Raw genomic sequence first — 22,917 nt, 5'->3', positions numbered from 1 at the left:
CATCCATCCCTGCCCTCTGGCAGTGGGAGCCATTCCCTGGGTCCTGTCCCTCCATCCCTTGTCCCCGGTCCCTCTCCAGCTCTCCTGGAGCCCCTTCAGGCCCTGCCAGGGGCTCTGAGCTCTCCCTGGAGCCTTCTCCTCTCCAGATGAGCACCCCCAGCTCTCCCAGCCTGGCTCCAGAGCAGAGGGGCTCCAGCCCTGGAGCAGCTCTGGGGCCTCTCTGGACTCTCTCCAGCAGCTCCACTTCTGCTGTTGGACTCCCAAGCCCGCAGAGCACTCCAGGATGGATTTGCCTTTGGCACTGAGGTACATTTCCAGCTCAAAATAAGGTTCAGTTGTAGAAACTCTCCCAAAACCTGTGTGAAAATCCCAGGTTCATTGTCAGCACCTCAGCCTTGGCATCCAGGTGGAATCCTGGCAAGGAGCTGCTGTGTCCTGCTGCAAGGAATGATTTCTTTGAGCTGCAGAACATATCTGGGGGGTGAGGAGCAAAAATGAGCCCCAGGCTCCAAATAAGCCACAGCATTCCTGAGCAAACCCTTCCAGAGTTTAAGGAGCCTCAGCAATTAACACCTTCCTGATTGCCACTCTCTGTTCCTCATTGCACTCTGTATTTCTTACTGATCAGTTTTTGCCTCCCAGCCCTTCATGGCCACATTTCCTTTCCCCATGGAGGAAGGGAGCCTGTGAGTTGGATAAATCCTTTCCAACACACAGGGAGAGAAATGGAGCTCCGAGAGCCTCCTTCCAGTCATTTTCCTTGCTCTCTCCTGAACTGCTGCCAGTTTTGCAGCTCCTCCACTTGGGCTGTAAATATTGGTGCTGTTGGAGCCCAAAAGCTGTCCCAGCTCTGGGATGCTGCTCCCAATTCATATCCCCTGATTTTCACCCCAAAATCAGAATTCTATTGGCAGAGCTGTGAGACCAGGCACCATTTTTTGGTTGTTATCCCTGTTTTACTGGGGAGATAAGGATCTCTACACATTAAACCCTAGAAGTGACCAAGGCTGGGCTGGAGAGGGTTGAAGAACCTGGGATAATGGGATAAATAGTTACATAATTAATAAGAAATAAATAAAAAATAAAATTAATAATTATTTTTAAAATTTAAATTTAAATATTTTAATTATATTTATGTAATAAATTACATAATTTAATGTACACATTAAACCCGTGGAAGTTCCTGCCCATGGCAGGGGGTGGAATGGGATGAGCTTTAAGGTCCCTTCCAACCCAACTTCTCAGATCTTCCCAAAACCTGGCAAACCCCAGGGCAGCACCAACAGAGCCTCACACATCTCATCCAGCCTTTGGAAAGGCACCCGTGGGTGCTGGGGGTCCCAGGGGCCCTGGGGAAACTGCTGGCACCCCAGAGAACCCACAGCAGGCTGGGCTCTGTGGGATCCAAACCCTCTGGCACATCCCAGACCAACGTTTGGCACAGCCCTTAAACAGGTCAGCAGTGGCAGAGATTTCCAAAAACAGCTGGGAAAGGGGCTGGAGGGTTTGGATTCACTCTGAAGAGCATAAATCCATTGCTGCACACCAGCAAAGGAGTTTTCCCCTGTGTCACCCAAGGATGGTGACAAAATGTCTCCATTTGATCCCTTTTCCTGTGCTGATCCCACCCAGCCAGAAGTTCCTTGGATCCTCAAATCCTCCTGCAGCTCCATGAGTGCCACTCTGTCACTCTTATTCATTTACTGGCATTTCATCCCCCTTTCTCCTCCTTCCCTTGCTGGCAGGAAGCTCCTGCCTTCTATTTTTATCATCAGGAATTGGCTCTGCCATGAAAATGGGACCTCACAGGAGCAACCCCTGGATTCAGAAGAAGGGAGAGGGAAAAATAAACATCCATCTCACCCTGTGCCAGCACTGAGCCAAGGCTGGATTTCGTGGAGGAGGGAAAAGTCAAACCAGGGCTGTGCCAGCTTCATGCTGAGAGTGAGATTTCCCCCACTTGCTGTTTTTTGGGGGGGATTTCATGATGAAAACTCAGCATGGTGATGCAGATCCTGATGATTTATGGGGATTTCTCCTCCAAGGAGGACTTTCCACTTGGCCAGACTGGGCAGTGCTGAGGAGAAGGGCTTGGAGGGGTTTGGAAAGAGGAGCCGGCAGGGAACTGGGAGCAGGTGCTGCCAAACACCTTCAGTCCAGGCCCCAAAGGGTCACCTTATCCCAGAGGCTGGGGCACAGGATGGGGACATGGGGCCTCCAGGTGCCTTCACTGTCCCCAAGGTGCAGCCACTGTCACCAACCCCATTCCCTGAGTCCTGACTCCAGAAGAGCAGGAGGGATCCAGCTGGGTGGGGCTCTGCAGAGCTTTTGCACATCATTAAGGTCCAAAATGACCCAGGTTAACCTTAGATCCTCCGTGCTGATGTTCCCCGTGTTCCTAGGAAAGCTTTGGGAGGTGTTTGGGAACACAGAACCCCTGGCAAGGGCTGCTCACAGCTCAAACCCTGAGCTGTTTGGGCAGGGCATCCCACCAGGCTTCCCACAGGATCCTGATGGTCCCAGCTCCCAGGTTTTGGGCGTGGTGTCTCCAGGGAGACCCCAAATAACATCCCCCAGCGTCCTCCACTCCACTTTCCTGGGAAATATCTGGGATAGAGGTGGGAAAATGGGGCAGCAATGTGGGAATGGGTTTATTCTGCCCTGCTGGGTTGATCCTGGCTGAGGATTCAGGGGATTGGAAAAAAATGAAACATCACAGTGGTGGTGGGGCTGGAAGGAGCAGCTATTCCATCCTGTCGCATCCCATCCCATCCCATCCCATCCCAGTCCCAAACAGGGACCCCCAGTGTTCACCCCAGTGTTAAAGGCAGGCTGGAAGGGTTTGGGATCTGGGATTGCATTTGGGGAAACTGAGGCAAAGATGGTGAAAGAGGCCAAACTTGACAAGAGCTCCCCAAGTCACAGATCCCAAATCCCAGACCTCCACTGGGGATCCCTGCCAGCTCCTCGTGCCCTTCAGAGAGGAAGCAAAGCCTTTTCCTGCTGCCAGATCCCCCTGCTTGGCTTCCTGGGTTCATTCAGCCAAGGGTTCTCCCCCTGGGGCAGAGCCCCCAGCAGAAGGACAGCCATGGGAATTTTGCAGGAGCAACCAAGACAGAGAAGGGGAAAAACATTAAAACCCCAAAGAAAAATCTCAATGTGGGGAATTCTAGTTCTATTTTTTCTTGCAGAGGATGATTCCCTGCTCCAAAAGAAACCCTTTTCTGGCAGGCTGGAGCTGAGCAGGCTCTGCTCTCCCCTCCAACCTTCCCAGCCAGCCCTGGATCTGGGCTGGGAGCCGGGGGCTCGCTGGAGGTCTGAGGTGGGCACGTTGGTGGTCTGCCCCAGCCAAGGCCAATGGCTCTGGCTTCACCTCGTGCTTTCCAGCTGGGAAATATCATTAATGGGGGCTGAAAATCCATGGCACCATTCCTGCCCTGCTTTTCCCACTGTGCCAGAGCTGGAGCAGCAGGATGGGGGTGGAGGATGCCAGGGAGGAGCGCCGGAGGAGGGAGGAAAGTTTGGGATGGCAGGAGGGCTGGAGGAGAGGGGGAATGTGGGAAGGCAGTCAAGGAATGAGCATGGAGGAGGAGGGAGAGGCTCTGCTGGGTCCATCAAGGGCAAGCCAAGCTCAGGGAATTGGAAATTGAGAAATTTACCCCATGGAAAGTTAGCCCTGTCTGAAGGAAAAGATGAGCTCAGTTCAGCATGACCAGCCTGGGAGTGTGCTCCTCCCTTCCCAAAATGATGCTGAAGGCAGGAGGGGGTGCAGCATCTGGGGAGCATCCCCACCTCAGGGATACAGAATTTTGGGGAGTATTCTCACCCAGGGATGCAACATCTCAGGAAGCAACCCTACCCCAGGGATGCAGAATTCTGGGGACTGCCCTCACTCCAGGGATGAAGTTTTTAGGGAGCATCCTTCTTTGATGGGTGCAGGATTCTGGGGATTATCCCAGCCCCAGAGATGCAGGATTTTGGGGAGTGTCCATGCCCAGGGATACATCAGCTGTGGGAAAATCCTGACCCCAGGGATGAAGACCTTGGGGGAGCATTCTCACTCCAAGGATGCAGCATTTTGGGGAGTACCCCCACCTCAGGGATGCAGAATTTTAGGAAGCATCATTCTCTGATGGATGGGGAATTCTGGGGAACAGCCCTGTGCAGGGGTTCTTGGTGAGCACTTTGGGGACCATCCTTTCTGCAGGGATGCAGCATCCTGGGGAGCATCCCTACCCCAGGGGTGCAGAATTCGGGGCAGCAGCCCCGGCCCGGGCTCCCTCCGGCACAGGCTGTTTGCCTCGTGTCCCCAGCCCCGAATTCCTGCCCTCCGGAGCAGCCTGGCACAAAGGCTCATTGTGGGAGCGCCTTTCAAGCGAGGCCAGGGAGCGGCCGCGCTCCCGGCAGCGGGGAAAGGCCGCTGGAAGAGACGGAAAGTTGCTGTTGGACGAGGTTCAGAGGCCGGGGCTCGGCGGGAGGGAGCCGGGGGAGGAAAGCAAACAGCGGAAAGTGCTGACTCCGACAGGCAACCCCGGCATCCCACGGCAGCACCCCCGGCACAGCCAGCCCGGCAGGGGGAATGGGCACCAAAGGTGTCCCAGTGCCTCCCAGCAGCCCCAGATCTCCATTCAGGAGGGGGAATGGGCACCAAAGGTGTCCCAGTGCCTCCCAGCAGCCCCAGATCTCCATTCAGGAGGGGGAATGGGCACCAAAGGTGTCCCAGTGCCTCCCAGCAGCCCAGATCTCGTTTGCCTGGTGCGATGTGCTCGCTGTGCCCAGATCCACCAGCGGGATGTGTGCAAGGGTGTGCTCACCCCACAGGGAATCACAGGATGGTTTGGCTTGGGAGGGATCGTGAAGATCATCCAGAAACTATTGCCCAGGAAGGAGCCAAGCTCATCCCCTGCTGCTCAGCACTCCATCCTTCTCCTTCCCCCTCTCCCTCTGCATCCCTCTGCTGCACCCCCCCCCCTTAAATTCATCCTTCTCCTCTTCCATTGCCTCCTTCCACCTCTCTGGGATCTCAGGGATTTCCGGAGCCCTTCCCTCACTTCAGCCTTCAGCCTGCTCCTGTTTCTATCTCAGCGTCCCTCAAACACCAGTTTCAATGTCTCATTTCAAGGCACCAACCTGAAAATGCCCCTTTTCCTCACTGGTCTCCCCTTGCAGCAGTAGCTCAGGGCGTTTCCACCCCAGAAATCCTCTCCATCCCACAGGGATCCCTTGGGATACACTGCCTCCTGCTCCACTGCACTGCTGCATGTGTGCATCCCTGGATAATCACATGCTGGGGAAAACCCTCCTGCCTGCTCTGGCTCTGTTCAATCCCACACCTGAGCAGCCACACAGCAGCCAACAGACCAGAAAAATCCTCCTCCAGGCGCAACTCCCCACACAGGCAGGATTTTCTTCCTGGAGAGGACATCACTCCCAGCAAACCCTTCTTCTCTGCTCAGTTCTATCATAAGGGTCAATTATTCCATGATTCTACAAAATTATTGGACTCAAAGGTCTTGGAGCAGCCTGAATTGCAACCTGAGTAATTCTATTCTATTCTATTCTATTCTATTCTATTCTATTCTATTCTATTCTATTCTATTCTATTCCATAACTATATTCTGTTAATAATTATATCTTGAAGGTCTCTTCCAACCTTGTGATTCTGTGATTCTGTGATAATCTATAATATTAGATTCTATGATTCCAAATTCCCATGTTTTTTATTAGAAGCCTGGTTGCAGGATGCTGCAAAGGGGATGGTTTTGGGGGAGCAGAGCTGTGGCTGTGATGGTTTTTTCCATGGGAAAATCTCTGGTTCCCTCCCCAGACTCCACTTCCCCATCCCAAATCTCACTGCAGCCGCTGGTGGCATGGAGACCTTGGGAAAAGGAGGGGTGGGGACAGGGCAGGGGCATCAGGGGGGCACATTTGCTCCGTGTGCCCCTCCTCCCCCTCCGCTTCCTCTGGGGGAGCAGGGGGCGGTTAATGAGGTTAATAATTAACGCGGGGCCGTTAATGGGCGCGGTGTTTTTAGTAGGAGCGCTCCACAAGCTGCAGTCGCTGCGGAGTGCGGCATTCGGGCTGCGGGGGGGACCTGCGGCATCCCCAGGATCTGCAAGGAGGGAAAACCCCCGAGAGCTGCGGCACCTTCACCGTTTGGGGCTTGGTTGCTTCCCCAGCAGAGCCTCCGCCGCGGCTGCGCTGGGAGGGGAGCGGAAAGGAGCGGAAAGGAGCCGCTGGATGTTTGTTTTCCCGGGACAGCCGAGCACGAGCCCCGGCGCTCCCGCTGCGATGAAGAAGCCCCGCCGGGACCAAGGGCCCGCGGCCGCCCCAGCGAGTCCCGCCCGGAGCGCCGCGCTGCGGGGAGAGGATGGAGCGGGCTGGGAGCTGGCCCAGGGCTGTCCCCGCTTTGGCTCCGTCCCCTCCGAGGTCGGGGATCGGCTCGGGAGCGCAGCGGTGTCCCGTGAGGACCATCAGGATTCCCCATCCTCATCCTTGGTTATCCCGGGATGTTGTTCCCTGTTGTTATAAATGGAGAGTTTCTAATCCTGCATCCGCATCCCCCCGTGCCTTGCCCACTCTTCCTCTGGTTCCGGTGACTTTCCCGAGTGTCACATTCCTAAGCAATGGCTCTGACCCGAGCCCTGCTGACTCAGCCAATCCAACGTCACTGGTGTCCTTTGGGAACTTCCCTTCACGCAGAATTTTATGGATCAGCATCAGCTCCTGGCCCATGGACGTCCCCCAGATGCTGGATTCATTAATCACCACTTCCAGAGGCTCAGGCTCCAACCCAGCCCTGTCCAACTGGGCACAGCACCGTTTTCATCCTGGCTTGATGAGGACAAGGAAACACCAGAGCCAGCATAAAATTCCCTGGAAAAAGCATCCTGACTCCTGTGCAGGCTTGGGAGCTGGAATCGTTGTGAGTCCCTCCTGATGCCTTAAGGAGCTGGAACAGAGGCTAGATGGAGGTCAGAGGAATAAAGTGGATATTTATTGAAGGGCCTTCAAAGGCCACACCCTGGCAGTACCAGAGCCACAGTCCTGGCTCTACCCAGATGGCTCCAAGATGGAAGCAAAAGAGGCCTTGGTCACAAGATCTCCCATTTTTATAAGTTTTAGTCCATTGGCATACAGGAGTTAACTGTCCAATTAATAGTTTGCGATTATGAATTTTCATCCTCCTTGCTTGCTTGCCCACCTTCTTCTTTTCATGTTCTTTGTGCTTTGGGCCTGAAGTTTGAAGAGATTGTCCTTGAGTCTCCAGCAGGAACAGGATTGTTTTGTCTCCACCACCCTGTGAAAACATCCTGGTAACACTGAATATAAAGCTAAAAGCTGCACACCAAAACAGAACAGAAAAACTCAAAACCTAAGGTACCATTCCAACCCAGGACATTCCATAATGGATCCAAACGTGGTTTTCTCCAGGATCTGAAGCAGTGGTGAAGGACTTGGAGAGGGCCAAGGTGGATTTCTCCTCCCCATGGGCCACAGCCCGAGGTCTCCAGGAGGAAAGAGAATTCCCAGCACAGCTTCCCTCTGGCGGCCGCGGGATCTGCGGGGGGGGGGGGGGGGGGGGGGGGGGGGGGGCACACCCATCACCTGAGCTCCTGCTGAGGAAAATGCCCTGCTCAAAGCTCATCTGGACTGGTGAACCACAGACACGCCATGCTCCCAGTGAGGGCTTGGCATGAAAGAGGGTTTGGGAAGCCTGGGGTGTGGATCCACCATCCCAAAGTGAGAGGGAGCTGTGGGGAACATCACCCCACCATGATGTCAGCCAGGCCCTTCTTTCCCATAAAACCCCAACTTCAAAAATGGGGAAAACAGAGAAATTGCTGGATTTTCTGCATTTTTTGTTTTCCCACTTTCTGCCCCAAATCTAAAGAGGAAAGGCAAGGAATAATCACACGGACACCAAGGATTAGGAATTATTCTTCTTTTAATTTCACATGGTTTAAAATACGATATGAAATAAGGCTACAGTATATAAAAAACTCTCCAGCAAAATGATGTGCCAGCATCAGCAATTAAAACAAAACCAATCCCCTCCTTCTCTAGGAATTCAATGGAGGAGGGGTTTTATTTTTTTTTTGAATCCTTTAAAAAAAACCAAACAGAACCAGACACAACACACGGACACACACACACATCGCTACATCTCTAAGCTACCTCAGCTCAGGTTTTTTTAAAAAAGCACCTGCTTTTTCCTTGTTTTTTATTTTTTTTTAAATCTCGCTTTTAAACTTTTTTTTCCCACTTTTAAAAAATATAAATTATATGAAAATACACGCTGGAAAATAGTCGAACAGCACAATATAACAATCTCTTTTTTTTTTTTTTTACTTCTTCTAAGTTATCAGCTTAAAAAAAAGGTGTAAAACCAAAATAAACAAAAAAAATACTTCCTTATATTTGTTGGGGTTTTTTTGTTTGGTTTTGTTTTTTTTTTTTTTTTTTTTTTACTGAGGCAGTTAATTCCTGGAGATATTCCATTATAACATATATGTATACATAGATTTATCCTTTATTTAAACCTCTTTGGAATGTAGACAACAGCTCCTTGTGTTACACAGACCCTACCAGGGAGCAGGGCACACCAAGGCATCCTAGTTTTCCAATGTTCACAAGGAACCAGCAATTGAATCCTAAAACCTTGGAGAAAACCCCTCCAAAACCTCAAAACTCAGATAGTGGAGATGTTTCCAGCAGCACCTGGATTTACTGCTGCTTTCTGGGACCATTTTTAGGAGGAGGTGCTGCTTTGGGAAGACAGGAGAAAGTGAAATGTTACATTACTCCTTATTTGTTGCCCTGTCTTGTTATTTCTTCCCCAGAAGGATCCCATCTGGATGGGGATGGAGGGAGTGTGGGAATGACATGGTTCTCCACTTGGACACATCCGAGTCCAAGGGCTATGGTGGTCCCACACATGGAGATGGAGAGGGACTGGCAGCAGGAAAGTGCTTGTGGGTTTTGTCATTTTGGGGGGGGTTTGTCATTATTGGGGTGGTTTTATCATTATTGGGGTTTTTCCCTTTATTTTTGAGTTCCCAAATATCAACTGTCAAGGCCCCCAAAGCTGTTGGCAAGGCTCAGGCTCTGCCTGAGGGGCCAAGGGAACACCGACCCACATGGAAACAGCAAAGAATGAGCAGGACACAGAAAATATGCCAAAATCTCATCCAAAGCACCTGAGACATTCCAAACCAAGACAAAATCGTCCCGCTTCCAACACTGTCTTCAAGGGGGAAATTCACTTCTGTGTGGAGGAAGCAGCACAGGAGGGAGTCCAGCCCTGGCAGATCTCCATCATCCCTCTCAGATCCATCCTTTTGGGCCAGCAGGTGGGAATTAACCAAATTTTCATGGACTTGAAGGAGCTCAGAGGGTTTGGGTTGAGCTTGTCCAGCTCAGTACAGCCCTCACCAAAGGCCAGCAATGAAAAGCAGAAGGAACAAGGAAACAAAGCAAAAGAAACAAAGAGAAATCTACACATTTCCAGTGTATAAACAGCACCCATCTCTGGGATGGCCTCTAGAACGGGAGTAAAAGCAAAGGAAAATAGGAAATGATGGAGCTGATATGTCTGGGACTGTTCACAGGCTGTGAGCTGGGAGGGCAAAGGGCTGGAGAAATGATGGGGAAACTCCAGCCAGAGGCTTCTTCCAAAAATCCAGAGCTGCTTCCCCTGGCTCACCCTTCCCTACCTTCAAGCATCTCCCCAAAATCACTGGGAACACACAGGCTCAGCTTGGAAACCTGGAATAAGCACAGTGGGTGAGGGCTGTAGCCTGGCAGGAGGATGGGGTTGTAGTCAAACCTGCAATTCCTCCTATTGGAGGGAAATTTTATCCCATTCTTTTTCAGCTGGAGCATCCAAGCAAAGCAGGAGGGATGTTCTGGGGCATGGCCCATGCCAGGGGCAGGAGCTGGGATGTCTGGGAATCCCTTTCTAAGGCTGGAAGGGGGATTGAAGTGCCCCATGATGGGCAAGCTCACTTTGCAAGCACTTTGCATCAACCCTGAACATCCCAAAACCCCTCTGATTGCTGTGGGGATGCTCTTTGCCAGCTCCTCCCTGTGCCCTCACACCTCTCCTGGCTCCCTGTCCAGCTGCCCAGCTGTGGCTCAGGCTGGACCTGTCCCAGAGCCTCACCTCTGGGGGTCTCATCCATGATATTCCAATTTTCCTTTCCTCCCTCCAGCTTGGCCAGGCTGCCTCCATCCTCCTCCTCCCTGCCTGCCCAAGTAGATGAGTCTGAGCTCCACTTCTCAGTGGGCAGAGCCCCTTTCCTCCTTTGGGGTTCCCTTCACCTTCATCCCCTCTTCCCTCTTTCCCTCCATCCCACCCTTTCCTTCAGACAACCCACAGCACCTGAGTGTAACAACCTCCCTTCCTGGGCCCCCTCTGCTTCCAGCCCCTGGCAGGAGCTCCCTCCTGGCCTCCCCATTTCCCTCCAACTCCACCTTCTGTAAGGATACAGCAATTCTGGGGCTGATTTTCCCTAAAATGCCCAGTTTTAGGATGCAGAGGTGCTGGGTCTACCCCGCTCCAGAGGACAAGGAGAGCCCAGCACCTCTGGGCATCATTTTGGGGTTGGGCTCCCCTCCAGCTCTGCCCCTGTGAGAGAGGGGTTGTGCCTGAATATTCTGGGTATTTTACACAGATTTCTGTCCTGCCACCCCATCCTTTGGGATTGGGCAGGAATCGCTCCTCAGCCCCTCTGGAAAGGCTCTGACCCTAACTCCCAGAGCTGTCCAATGAGTGAATGAGCTCTGTGCCCCAAGAGACACAGAGAAGAGATTCTGGTAAAGCCCAAAATGCTGCCTTTAAATGCAGACACCCTGGGAGGGGTGAAAGATTCCCTTGGGAGGCCAAATCTGCGGGGATCTGGCTTTGGGATTCTACTGGGATATGGGAACAGCCTCTGACCCTCCTAGTCCCACCAGTGCCCCTGAGGGTGGTGGGACTTTGTCCTCAGCCTGCCCAGAGCATCCCAGTGAGCACAGGGAGCAGCAGGAGTGACCCCTCCAGAGAAAACCAGCTGCAGGAAGGGTTTGGAGGCCAGAGGGAGCAGCTGGCTGCCCTGGGCCTGGTCCCACAGCCACCCCTGGTGACACCGTGCTCTGTGCCACTCTCACCCTGACAGCAGCAGCCCAAGAGCCATAAGGAGCCCATCTGCAGGGACAATTTCCTTTCTGCTGTGCCCACACACGGCCATAAAGACAGAGCTGCTTGAAACAGGAAGGAAAAAGCATTTCCCTTTGGTTTTTGAACTTTTTCCTGATTTTTCCCTCAATTACCTTGCATATTTTTCATTTACCACATTGAAAACATGGGAATTTCTCTCCTTTCCCCCTCCCAAAAACAAAAATGTCGGTAAGCACCAAAGTGTTCCTTGAGCAAAAGAAGTGATTTGGAAAATGCCAAAAGACATTTTCCATGGAAATTTTGAGAGGATTTGTGCAGCCAGACACTAAAAAAAAAAAGCAGGGATTTCAACCAGCATTATCAGCACAGCGTGTGGGGCTGGAAACAGGAGAGGCACCCTCAGCCAGCATCAACAGGAGCCACTTTGGAGTTCATTTTCCTTCCCATCCCAGTCCCAGCATTCCAATTTTCCAGTGGGGTCTATATAAACTAATTCCTCTTTTTCTCTTTTTCCTCCCTGGGATAAAACTCTCTGCTGGCAGAACAGAAACAAACACACACAATATTGCAATACTGAGACCATCTTAGAGCTTAAGACTATTTAGAAAAAAAAAAAAAAAACAAATACTGGCACAAAATTTAATAAAATAAAACTTTAAAAAAAATAAAAAAGTCTTGATCCCTCCTAGGAAAAATTCTCTCTTGTAGAAAAGAAGACAGTGGACAGAAAGGTGATGGAACAAGAACAACAGTTCTTGGTCTTTTCCTATATTGCCCCTCCCCAAAGCAAGAATATTCACCCATTTTGGTTTTCCAAAAGAAAAAAGTTTAAAACTCCTCAAATCCTCAGGAATATTGTCATTCCTGACCTGTCAGTTTGTGTGTGAGTGACCAAAGGGATCCATTCCATCGCATTTTTTTCTAAACAGCCAAGGGTGGGGAGGGGATTGTTGGTTTTTTTAAGTGAGCTACATTTTCCTGGCTTTCTCAAAACTGAGAATTTTCCCCCAGAAAAGCCTGTCTTGGAACTGTCAGGAAATCAACAAAAAGCCCATCCTTCCCCAAAGTTTTCCTCTTCCTCCCCCCTCTCCCCCGACATCCTCAAAGCCTCGAACCTGAGCGGCCCTCGGAAAAAAACGAGCAGAAGAACAGCGAAAATCAATAAAAAAAGAACCGCCAAACAAGTCCCGCGGGCTGTCCCAGGGGACAGCGCTGTCCCCGTGTCCCTGTCACTCGTCGGCGTCGGGTTTGACGTCGAGCATGGCGTGCAGCTCCTCGGGGGTGTAGCCCAGCAGGCTCTGCAGGTCGCACACGAAGCGGTACACGTAGCGCTTCCCCGCCGTCTTGTGGATGATGTTCTTGTCGTAGTAATAGCGCAGCCCACGGCTCAGCTTCTCGTAGTTCATCTTGGGCTTGTTTTTCCTCTTGCCCCATCGCCGGGCCACCTGCAGGCAGCAGGGATGGGACGAAAGGTCAGCCGGTTGGCGTGTCTGTGGGGATGTTCCCTTCCCAGCAGGAAGGGGGAGGATTTTCACAGAATTCACAGAATTCCTCATCATTAAGAATTGATGCTTGGGAAAACCAACCTCTGTGCAGTGGCAGAAGATGGCAGAGCACCCCATGAGGATTTATCTGGATTACTTTGTGTGCTACCTCAGATATATCCTCATATCCCAAGTTCTTCATCCCTTTCCCAAGGTTCCTCCTCCACCTTCTGCCAGTTCTAAACCAGAGGACACCAATGTGCAATGGCCCAGTGCAAATCACTTCTGCAGTTAGGCAGGCTCCAGTCACTCATGGAATTATTTAGGTTGGAAAAGCCCTCTAAGATCATGGAGTCCAACCATCCCCCAGCACTGATCCACATCCCCAAGTGCCACATCCATAGAGCTTTTAAATCCCTTCAGGGTTGGGACTCCATTGGCAGCTGTGCCAGGGCTGGACTGCACTTTCCATGAAGAAATGTTCCCTTATCCAACCTAAACCTCCCCTAGCGCAACTTGAGGCCACTTCCTCTTCTTCTGTCACTGCTATTTGTCAGAAGAGACCAACCCCCACCTTCCAGTCAGGGGAGGGGACAAAGATGCCACCTGTTCCCCAAAGCAGGGGACAGTCACCCCTCACCTGTACCCAGCCTATCTGAAGAGCTTTGCCACTGCTCCTCTTCCTAAGGTGTGCCATTTGTTTCCCACCAACTTTGGGCACAAACCCCTGCTTCCAAAAGGTGACTGCATCCCAATTTTCAACAAACTTTCAGTTGGACTCTGATTCCTTGGTTCCCCATGACATACCCAAGACCAGAACAAAGTGGCTGCCCAAAGGGAGGAGAAGAGGCTTATCCACACCAATATTTCTGAGGAATTTGGGTTGTGCACTTAATTCCAGGGCACTTTACCTCATCTGGGTCTGAAAGTTTGAATTCCCAGCCATCGCCCGTCCAGCTGATGAAGGATTGACAGGACTTGTCAGTGAGCAGTTCCAGCAGGAATTGCCACAGCTGGATGGGTCCACTGCCTAAAAAGACAAAGGAAACATGGAATATTAATGCCAAGAAAAGCACAGTTTGTTCTATCACAGAGGGGGAAAAATTCCCATACAAAAGGTGCTCACTGAGTAAAATAAAGCCTTCTGTCAAAAAGAGCCACCAGCAGCCACAGGGCAGGAGCTGAGCTGAGAGTTAAACCCTACAGGTAACAGAGCTTCCTATTTGCAGGAAGAGCTTAATATTCATGCCCTGGAATGCTTCACGTGGAGTTACATAAATAGGATTATTTTTCTGGCACACTAACAGGAGGAGTCACTGCCTTGGCAGGGCAGCAGCGCCAGTCTCCGTGCCAAAGAGCTGCCGGGCACGGCTGAACTCCGGCAGACTCCGCTTCCCGGCCGTGACTCTTTGCTCTGTGCTGCTGATCCAGATAAGGGAGACCCAGGTACGAGAATTCCTTGGCCTCTTTCCAGGGCGTGTTGCTGCAGGAATGGGCTCTGCAGGCTTGTGGGGAGGGTGGGGGCACACAGAGCTCCCCAGCCCAGGATCTCCTCATTGGCACAGCCTCAGCAAATCCACACAGAACCTCCCTGCGGCTGCTGCTCCCCTGGCCCCGCTGGAGAGGCACGAGGTGATGCAGAGCATTCCATGCCATGGGCATTCCACCTCTCCTTCCACACCTGGTCTCCACCTCCACTCCAATCTCTTCCTTGGCCCATCACCAATTTGTCCCAGTGCCCTCAGTGAGAGCCTGTGGTGAGGTTGGGCTGGAGTCATGGAGAAGTTTTGAAATATTTATCTCTCCCTTGGGCTTGTGTCCCAATCCAAGGTAGAGGAGAAGCCCTGGAGCTAAAATCTCTTTGAGGAGCAACTTCCAAATGTGGCCACACCCCAAGTATTGCACTTGGCTGTGGGTAAGGTGTTTTGGGAGAGACCCTGCCATGGTTTAAACCCAGCTTGGAATAGATCATTAATAATAATATTTATAACAATAATTATAACAAGACAGCCAGAGGAGAGAGGAAATTATTTATCCCACAGGGAGTTGCACAGGCTGGATTAGCTGGGGTAATCCCAGTGCTGACAGAACTGAGCAAAGCTTCAAGCAGGGAAAAAATGAGTTATGGGCTCAGAAAAAGGGACGGAGCCCAGCCTGTTTTCAGGAATGACAATGGATGCCATCTGAGCTGTGGCTGTGGGATAACCCACGGAGGGAAGGGAGGGCTGCTCCCCTTCCTCACAAAGTTTGAAATTACTCCAAAGCGGCTGGGGAGGAGGAAATGAGGGAGCTGGCTCCAGGACATAGGAATGGCTGTGTCCCATCCAGCCCTTCCTAAATTGTTTCCCTCCTGTTATCCCTGTGGAACCTCTCCAGGGCTTTGTCAGAGTCAGGCCTGGGGGTTATCACAGCCCCAGGCAGGGCAGGGCAGGCAGGGCAGGGAGCTCATCCTGCTGGAAAGGGGAAGGGATCCAGTGGGGAAAGGCTCCAGCCCGCCGCTCCCTGGAGCTTGCCAAGATGTTAACTCCACAGCCACGCTCCCCAGTAGGGATGGAGCTGGATAATCCACGCCAAAATGAGGGAGGAAATGCAGATGACGCCTTCACCTCTTGTTGAAAGGGAGGAGTGAAAAGCCTGGCCTGAAGTGCCACCACATCTCCACGCTCAGGCCTATTTATAGCAGTGAGCTCTAAATGCAGAGAAAACACTGGGAAAAGGCTTTAGTGGCTGCCTGAGGTCCTCCACAGGTGAATTCCCAAGGGGATGAGTTCTCTTGGCCCATCTGGCCTCACACCAACTCCCCACACACAGCAGGAAGCATCCAACACCCAAATCGAGTTAACAGAGTTAACAGAGACACAGCCCAAGTGTCCGAGGCCAGGTCCATCCCCTCCCTTTGATTTCTCTCCTGCCCAGCTGAAGAATAAGGACTTTTAGTTGATTCCTTCCCCAAAATAAGAGGGATGGAAATTCATCACCTGGGTGCCGGGTTCTTGGGTGAGGAACTGCCCTCAAAACACCCCTGGGCCATCCTGGCCCTGCAGGATCTTTGGAGGCTCCAGCCTCACTAACCCTGGGCCAATGGCCAGTGCTATTCCTGTTTGGTTGCCAGCTGGCAGGAAGAGGTGCTGGGAAACTCAGGAATTCTTTCTTCTCTGCAGCAAGCAAGGTAGGGCTCCTGCCACCGCCCCCAGTGCCACCCTGCTGGGTATTTTGGGATTTCCGAGGAAGTGGTGTCATCCTTGGAACAGGGATTCCCAAGGTCTATTCTGAGCTGCCTGCAGGACACACGTAAAACCCCAAATTCCTCTCGCTGGACAGGCAATTATGTGAGGAATGTGTTTGTGCAGGGCTCCAGGCATGTCCCAGCTCCTGCAAACACCCCCTCCCTGCCCGAGGGGGAGGCAGTGGAGCCTGGCAGATGTGGCACTGCTCGAGATGGCAGCGAGGAGCAGGAGCCAAACCCCAACACATGCCCAGGCCTGTGCCCCAAATCAGCACTGGCAGGGAGGAGACAGAGCAGGGAGCAGCACTGGAGGTCAGGACATCGACATCGTCTGCTGGAGCTGTAATTAGTGCTGGGAGGGGGAGCTCCACAAATGAGCCACTCTGCAGCCAGCAAGGAGCAGGGAATATCTTCCCATAGGATTTCAAGGTGGCTCCTGCAGCAATGCCACTCCCCTCAATGTCACAGGGCAAGCTCCTAGGCTTGTCCCTGCACCCAAATCTCCTCACCCACAGGAGCTGGGAGCAGCACCCATTTTCCATCCCTTGTGCTCCAACCTTTCGCTTCACCCCAGCCAGGGCTGGAAATCCCCATCAGGATGCCAGGGTGAGATCACTCCATGGGATCCCCTGTGCTGGGATCACTCCACACAGCCAGGCTGTCCCAAGGCCAGGGGGTGCTTCCCACCGCAGGATCTGCTGCCTTGGTTATCCCAGAACATCCCCCTGTTCCCACAGCCTGGGTTGGGGATCTACCCCTTGGATCCCGCAGCAGATCCAAGAGTGAGGGGGAGGGGCACAAGGCAGCTTTTATGGCATTGCTCCCCATACACCCAGGGGCTTCCCAGAGCAGACCCAGCCCTGGCTGGGGACTGGGGGCAGCCCCTGCTCCACAAAAGACAACGGGAGGACTCAGAGGATTGGGGGTGTCCTCCCACCCCACCATGACCTCCTGCACCCATGGGGCTGCTAAGAATAGCACCCACAATGGGGGCCCTGTCTGGCCTTGGTGGCACTGAACAGGGTCCTTCAGCAGGGACTGTCACACCACAGGAATTCTGCGGCGTCAGGGGGAAAATATTCCCCTGGGCTGGGTGTCAGTGGGAACTGTGGGAACTGGGAACCGCTGCCTGAGCGGGGCTTCCTCAGCACCAGGCCCTGGTGGTGTCCCCAGGGTTTGGTGCCACACCATCCCTGTGCCATCCCTCCTTGGGCAGGAGGGTCCCCCACCTCCTTCCCAGCCACGGGGACACCAGACTCTGCTGGGTGGGGCTGTTCCAGTGGCACGGTGACGGTGGCACCGCCCAGCTGGGGCAGACGGGCACAACCCCGGCCCTGCCATCTCTCTCGGGACGGTTTTACACACCCACCCCTCCCAACGGCCTCTGTTTTGTTTCCCTTGCTTCAAACAAGACAAGAAGACAAAAAAACCCCACCTACCAACCCCCAGCGAGACACCTTTGCCTGGCGCTCTGCGGTTTGTGGTTCCAGCCCCACAAAACAACCAGCCCTGGCAACGGCTCCGAAACAGCCCCTGCCCCATCACCTGCCCGGCCTGCCCATCCCCCTGCATGGCACCACTGCCCCCAGATCCCCAAAAGTGTTGGGAGTGCTGGTCCCCATCGCTTCCTCATCAGAACAGCTCCCACAGCTCCTGCCCAGCTCCTGCCCAGGCTGGTGCAGGCATCAGACACTGCAAAGTGGTGGAGCTTGGATGGAGCATCTCCAAAGAAGAGCTGTGAAAAAGCAGGAGAGGACCTAGGAAGCCCCTTCCTCCTTCCTTTGGGAGCAACACGGCCATGATTGCAGGCAGGAAAGCAGCCAGGGGCTGTCCAAGCCAGAGCTGCTTCCCTGCTGCAGCTCCTCTGGTCTCAGAATGGGGTGTTGGGAGGACTGATCTCACAGAATTTCACGAGTGGGAAGAGACCCACACAGATCATCAACTCCAGCTCCTGGCCCTGCATGGGACAACCCCGAGTCCCATCCTGAGAGCCTTGTCCCTGAACTCGAGATTGACTCCAGGGGTACCTGGCAGAGCTCCAGGGGCTCTGTGAGCTCCACATCCCCCTGACAGTGGTCCTGCAGGCCATGAGCTGCTGAGCAGCACCAGCTGGGTGTCTGCAGGAGACCCAGGCAGAGCTGCTGCCCCCAGCACCCCCCAGCTGGAGCAGCCCTGGGGAGAGCTGAGCTCTGCCACGCTTGGGCAGCGGCGCGTGGGGCTGCGTTTGCTCTCGTTTGCACGTCTGGCAGGTGGGGCAGGAGCCACTGAACAGGCCCTGGTGCCACCCTGGAGTCCCCACCCTGGGGAGGCCACGAGGGCACTGACCCCATTGGGCCCTGCCTGAGGCAGAAGTGGGCAGGAGCTGCCAGGTGGTCACCCTGAAGTCACCTGTGAGGGCAGGTGAAGGGCATGAGCCAGGAGGAGCAGGACATGAAGGACATGAAGGACATGAGCCAGGAGGAGCAGGGTGACACCATCCCCTGCATCCCAGCAGGGCCAGCAGAGCTGTTGTGCTGCTGGGCACAGGAGGGAGGTGCCTGCATTCCCCAGCTCCTGTGCCCTGGCTGCAGATGCCCACGTGGGCACTGTGCTCCAGCAGGGCAGGCAGGGAAGGAGCTGGAGTCCAGGAATGCTGCAGCACAGGCTGGGGAAGGGAAGGCAAGGACAGCCAGAGCCCTGGAGTGAGGCAGGAAAGGGGACAGGAAGGCAGCTGCTGGCAGATTTTTGGGTGCTGATGGCCACAGCACAGGGGGGGATCTCACCTGTGGAGGCTCCAGAGCAGCAGCACAGCACCAGGGGGAGGGGCAGCAGCACCTGAGCTGGCCTGAAAGGGACCCACTTTCCTTGGCACCCCTCGGCTTTCTTGCAAAACAGCAGCTGTGCTTTCACTGCTGGGCACAGATAACATCGCTCACCAACAGCCCGGCAGGCTGCAGCTCTGCAGCACAGCAGCTCACACACTGCTTGGGGCTGAGGCACATCTGGGCCCCATGGCACAGCCCTGTGGGGGCTGCCAGCCAGGCTCAGCAAGGTCTGGCTGGGGCAGATCCAGCTCAGCAGAGAGAGCTGGGGTGGGATAACATCTGTGAGGGAGGCAGTTCCTGCAGGGCCTCCTGAATTCCTACTGCCCAGCAGGACAACAGGGATGCTCTGAGAGGGACACTCGGGGCATGGGTGACATCAGCTGGAAGGGCATTAACTCTTTAAGTGCTGGGACTGGCTTTAAAGGATCAGCACCTCCCTGACCAGGCCCAGAGCAGAGGACAGGAGCAGCAGCCATACAACCCCAGCCTGCATCTGCAGGATGAGGGCTTGCTCTGCACTCAGCTCAGCTCTCCCATCCCTCTCCCCTCCCCTCTGGAACACGAGAGATGACCCTGCTGGGTGCTCAGTGATGTGGAGCAGCAGTTCTGGGCCACGGCAGCAGCAACACCATGCATGGAAAGCCCCAGGGTGTCAGTCCTGCCCACCAAACAAACCCCATAACCCGGCTGCCAAACCACACAGCTGCTTGAGGGAACCCAAAACCAGCTCAGTGCTGAATGGTCATGGCGAAGCAGGAGGGTCTGAGCCTCCTGTGCCCCTGCAGCACCAGGGGAGCAGCAGTAGAGGCTGCAAACACCAACCCGGGGCGCAAAGATCCAGCTGAGTTTATCCACCTGGTGCAGGGCTCCTGCAGGATGCTGGTGGCCATGGGAGTCACCAGAGGCTGCAGGATCCAGCTGTGGCACAGCCCCAGGGCATGTGGAAGCAGAGCTAAGCTCACTTTAGCCCAGCTGGGCTCAGGCACTGAAGGGATCTCTGCCCACTCACACCAAACTTGGCTCTGCTGCTGAACCACAGAGCTTAGACTGAGCTCAGCTGAGCCAGTGCGAGGTTTAGCAGTGAACACACATCCCAAGCCATCCCTTGCTTGGATTTCATGTTTGCACTCTGTGTCATGGCAAAGAAAATAAAATCTGGCTTAATGTAGAATCTCAGAATCAGAGAACTTCCTGAGCTGGAGAGACCACCAGGATCACCCAGTGCAGCCCCTGGCCCTGCACAGACCCCCCAGCAATCCCACCCTGGGCATCCCTGGCAGAGCTGCCCAAACCCTCCTGGAGCTCTGGCAGCCTCGGGGCTGTGCCCATTCTCTGGGGAGCCTGGGCAGTGCCAGCACCCTCGGGGGAAGAACCTTTCCTGATCTCAGCCTGCCCTGCACTGGCCCAGCTCCAGCTGTGCCCTCAGGTAAAATCCAAGCTGTCCAAGCTCCAAACCCAGGTGTCCAGGGCTGGCCCTCCCTGCAGCAATGGAAACTGAAGTTCATCAACTCCTGAGCAATTACATTTCTTCTTCGAAAAAAAGATAAGAAAATTGCATCAACCTCTCTGTAAGCAACCATGGCAACTTGTTAAAATAGGTCAAGATGTGGGGGCAGATAAGGCAGCTCTGAAAGGCCGCTCAGAGCTGGGTGAAGAACACATCAAACGCAACCGGAGCTTCCGCCAAAATGCACCTTCTCACCCCAGAATGCGCCTCTGGGGCAGATAGCATCAGAGAAGTGCTGGGGCCACCTCCCTGGGCACACAGAAACAGCCTGCCAACAGAGCCTGAACAAGATTGTCAGGTCCTTGAAGCCAGGACAGAGAGCTCTGGGGATGAGGGATGTGATGCCCCTTCTCACCCTGCAGGTCCAGCAGGGCCAGCACGAGCAGGGGGCTGGGGCTGGGTGTGGCCTCAGGGGGCAAATGGAACCCCAAGGTCTGGGTGTTTTGGGCTCCTGGGCTGGCAGAGCCCTGCTCTGCTCCTTGGGAGGCTCCACCTCCTCAGCAGAGCCACAGGCAGAGCCCAGACTCTGAGTTCCTCTGCTCTGGCTGCCAGACAGCACTTCCTCCCTGAGTAAAGTAAGAGTAAAGCAAAGCAGTGCACAAAGAGGCCTGAGCCCTGCCTCAGTCCCCACCCTGAGCCCTGCTCAAATCCCCACTCTGAGCTCCCCCTGAGTCCCTGATCTGAGCCCTGCTCAAATCCCCACTCTGGGCTCAGCTGGCCCAGGCCAGACCTCCAGCCCTTCTCAGGGCAGGGTTTTCCTCACTGACAGACTCAGAGAGTGGGGAGTGCCCAGTTCTTCTCCAGTTTGAAACCCAACATGTTCTACTCGCTCTCCCCAGGCCCTGCTCTCACAGTGACCCAGCTCTGGCTCCCTTTGCTTGGAAAATCCAGAACTGAAGGGCTGAGGGCTTTAAAATGGCTCAGAGGGCATCTCTGGAGTCACTGCCTGCCAGGGTCACCCATCCAGGGCCCGTTCTCAATATCAAAAGCTGGCTCTGCTGGCTTGAGCCCTGAATATTGCTCAGCAGCCTTTGGAACAGGCAAACAGAGCTCCAGCTTGAGCGTTTCCCAGTGATCCCAGATTTTCCTCTCCACATTTAAAGCCTATCAAGTGAAGCAATGCAAAAATAAATAAAGAAATCAGGCCTTCCCATTTATTGATTCCACCTAAGTGCCTGGGCCAAGAGATTCTCTTCTCAGCTCCAAGAGGGGTTGGAAATGAGGTGAGGGAAAATGTTACACAGGGGAAAGTGTTTGGAATTGTGCTCTGGCATTGCATGAACCCAAGTCTCCCCTTCCTCAAGGCACTGCTCCAAGGACAGCCTTTGGGGTGCTAATATTCCTTGGAAAAACACAGAGCCCAGCCACTGACTTCAGCTCCTCGCCTCTCTCCAGGGGTGGCTCTTCTGCACTCTTTCCCATGAGCAACAGCAAACGTGGAGGGAAATATCCAGCTTGGAAAAGAATGCTCCTGGTTTTGCCAGCACCTCGGTGCCTCAGTTACCCCAGCTGTTCAAACTCATCCTGGGCTCCTGCATCCCCAAAGCACTTCCAGGTGCCACAGGGAAAGGCATTGCCAGGAGAAAATAAGAGTAAAAATAGGAATAAGAAGAGCAATTTGTGCTCAGTGGTCTCTTTTCTCCGGAGCATCGATTTCAGTAGCACAGCAGAGAATGAGCCCCAGGGCACAGTCCCTCCTCTCCCTCCCCAGTCCATTCAGGAATGCAGAGCACTCTCATATTTGGCATGGACTTGGTAGAATCTCATTCAGCAGGCAGGGCTGGGCTCTCTTTCTAACTAAAGCTATAGCAACAAACCACTTCCTTTTTTACACTCCTAAAATTATCTGCCCACCTTTCCTCCCCCTGCACCTCTCCCACCCCCGGCAGGCTCGGTGTCAGCCCCACATGAGCCGTGCGTGGGAGGGCACTCGGGGACAGCCGCGCCTCAGGATCTGCTCCGAACCTGGCCATGATCTTTATCACCACAAACTCTTTCCACCAGCTGCTCCCAGCTGGGCCAGGACAGATCTGAAGGTGCAGAGCCAGGGAGGAGGCTGCCCCCGAGTTTTCCTCAGAGCACAGGGAAAAGCCATGGCACAGAAGGGCTGGAAAGGATTAGCTCAGCTTTAGCTGGAAGTCCCATCCCACCAAGTTTCTCTCCTTGGAAATGCCAGATTGCTGAAGGGCTGTCATAAAGAGCCAGAGTTTCCGTGGCCTATCACCTTCTCATCTCTCCCACCTCAGGGAATGGAGAATGTTTGGGATGGCTCTGGCAGTGCCCCATCCCTGCCTCACACAAGGTACAAGGAGATCCTCTCCTCTGTGCCACAGGGAGAGGATCCATCCCCACACACAGCAGTGCTGCAGCTGAGCCTGCTCCTGCCCCAGGGGGAAAGCACAACCAAGAGCCCACCAGTCACCAGCACAGGGCTGCAGGCTCTGCAGCACCTCCTGCTCAGGGACCAAAGCAGCCCCAGCTCCTCCACAGCCAGCCAGGGGCAAGGGGAGAACAAGGTACTGAGTGCCCTGTGCCCAGGGAGGTGCCACATCCCCCACGAGCTGTGGGATGGGTGGATGCCCACACTCAAAGGAGATGCAGCCCTGGACTGACCCCAGACACCCCAAAACCCTCCCTCACAGCCCTGCACCAGCCACAGCGAGCTGGGGCAGCCCAGAGTGGCCCGAGACTGTCCCTGGGCACGGGGAGGTGCTGCCCCAGGGGCAGGGGGCACA

The 22,917-nt window shown here is 54.0% G+C and overlaps 1 protein-coding gene across 2 annotated transcripts in view; it reads right to left on the bottom strand.

The window, feature by feature from the left end:
* Window positions 1-7,930: 7,930 nt before the first annotated feature.
* The window catches only part of ETS1 (ETS proto-oncogene 1, transcription factor), a 77,864-nt gene continuing 62,877 nt past the window's right edge, over window positions 7,931-22,917 (bottom strand). For both annotated transcript variants that reach the window (XM_059866978.1, XM_059866979.1), the window contains 2 exons: window positions 13,557-13,675; window positions 7,931-12,606 (listed from right to left, as the gene is read on the bottom strand). In XM_059866978.1, the coding sequence (XP_059722961.1) occupies window positions 12,391-12,606; window positions 13,557-13,675 (335 nt within the window). In that variant the 3' untranslated portion in view covers window positions 7,931-12,390. The remainder of the gene's footprint in view (window positions 12,607-13,556; window positions 13,676-22,917) is intronic.

Source organism: Haemorhous mexicanus, chromosome 24 (assembly GCF_027477595.1).
Source record: "Haemorhous mexicanus isolate bHaeMex1 chromosome 24, bHaeMex1.pri, whole genome shotgun sequence".
Lineage (NCBI taxonomy): Eukaryota > Metazoa > Chordata > Aves > Passeriformes > Fringillidae > Haemorhous > Haemorhous mexicanus.
The sequence above is the reverse complement of the archived record's forward strand: the minus strand, read 5'-3'. Positions and strand labels throughout refer to the sequence as shown.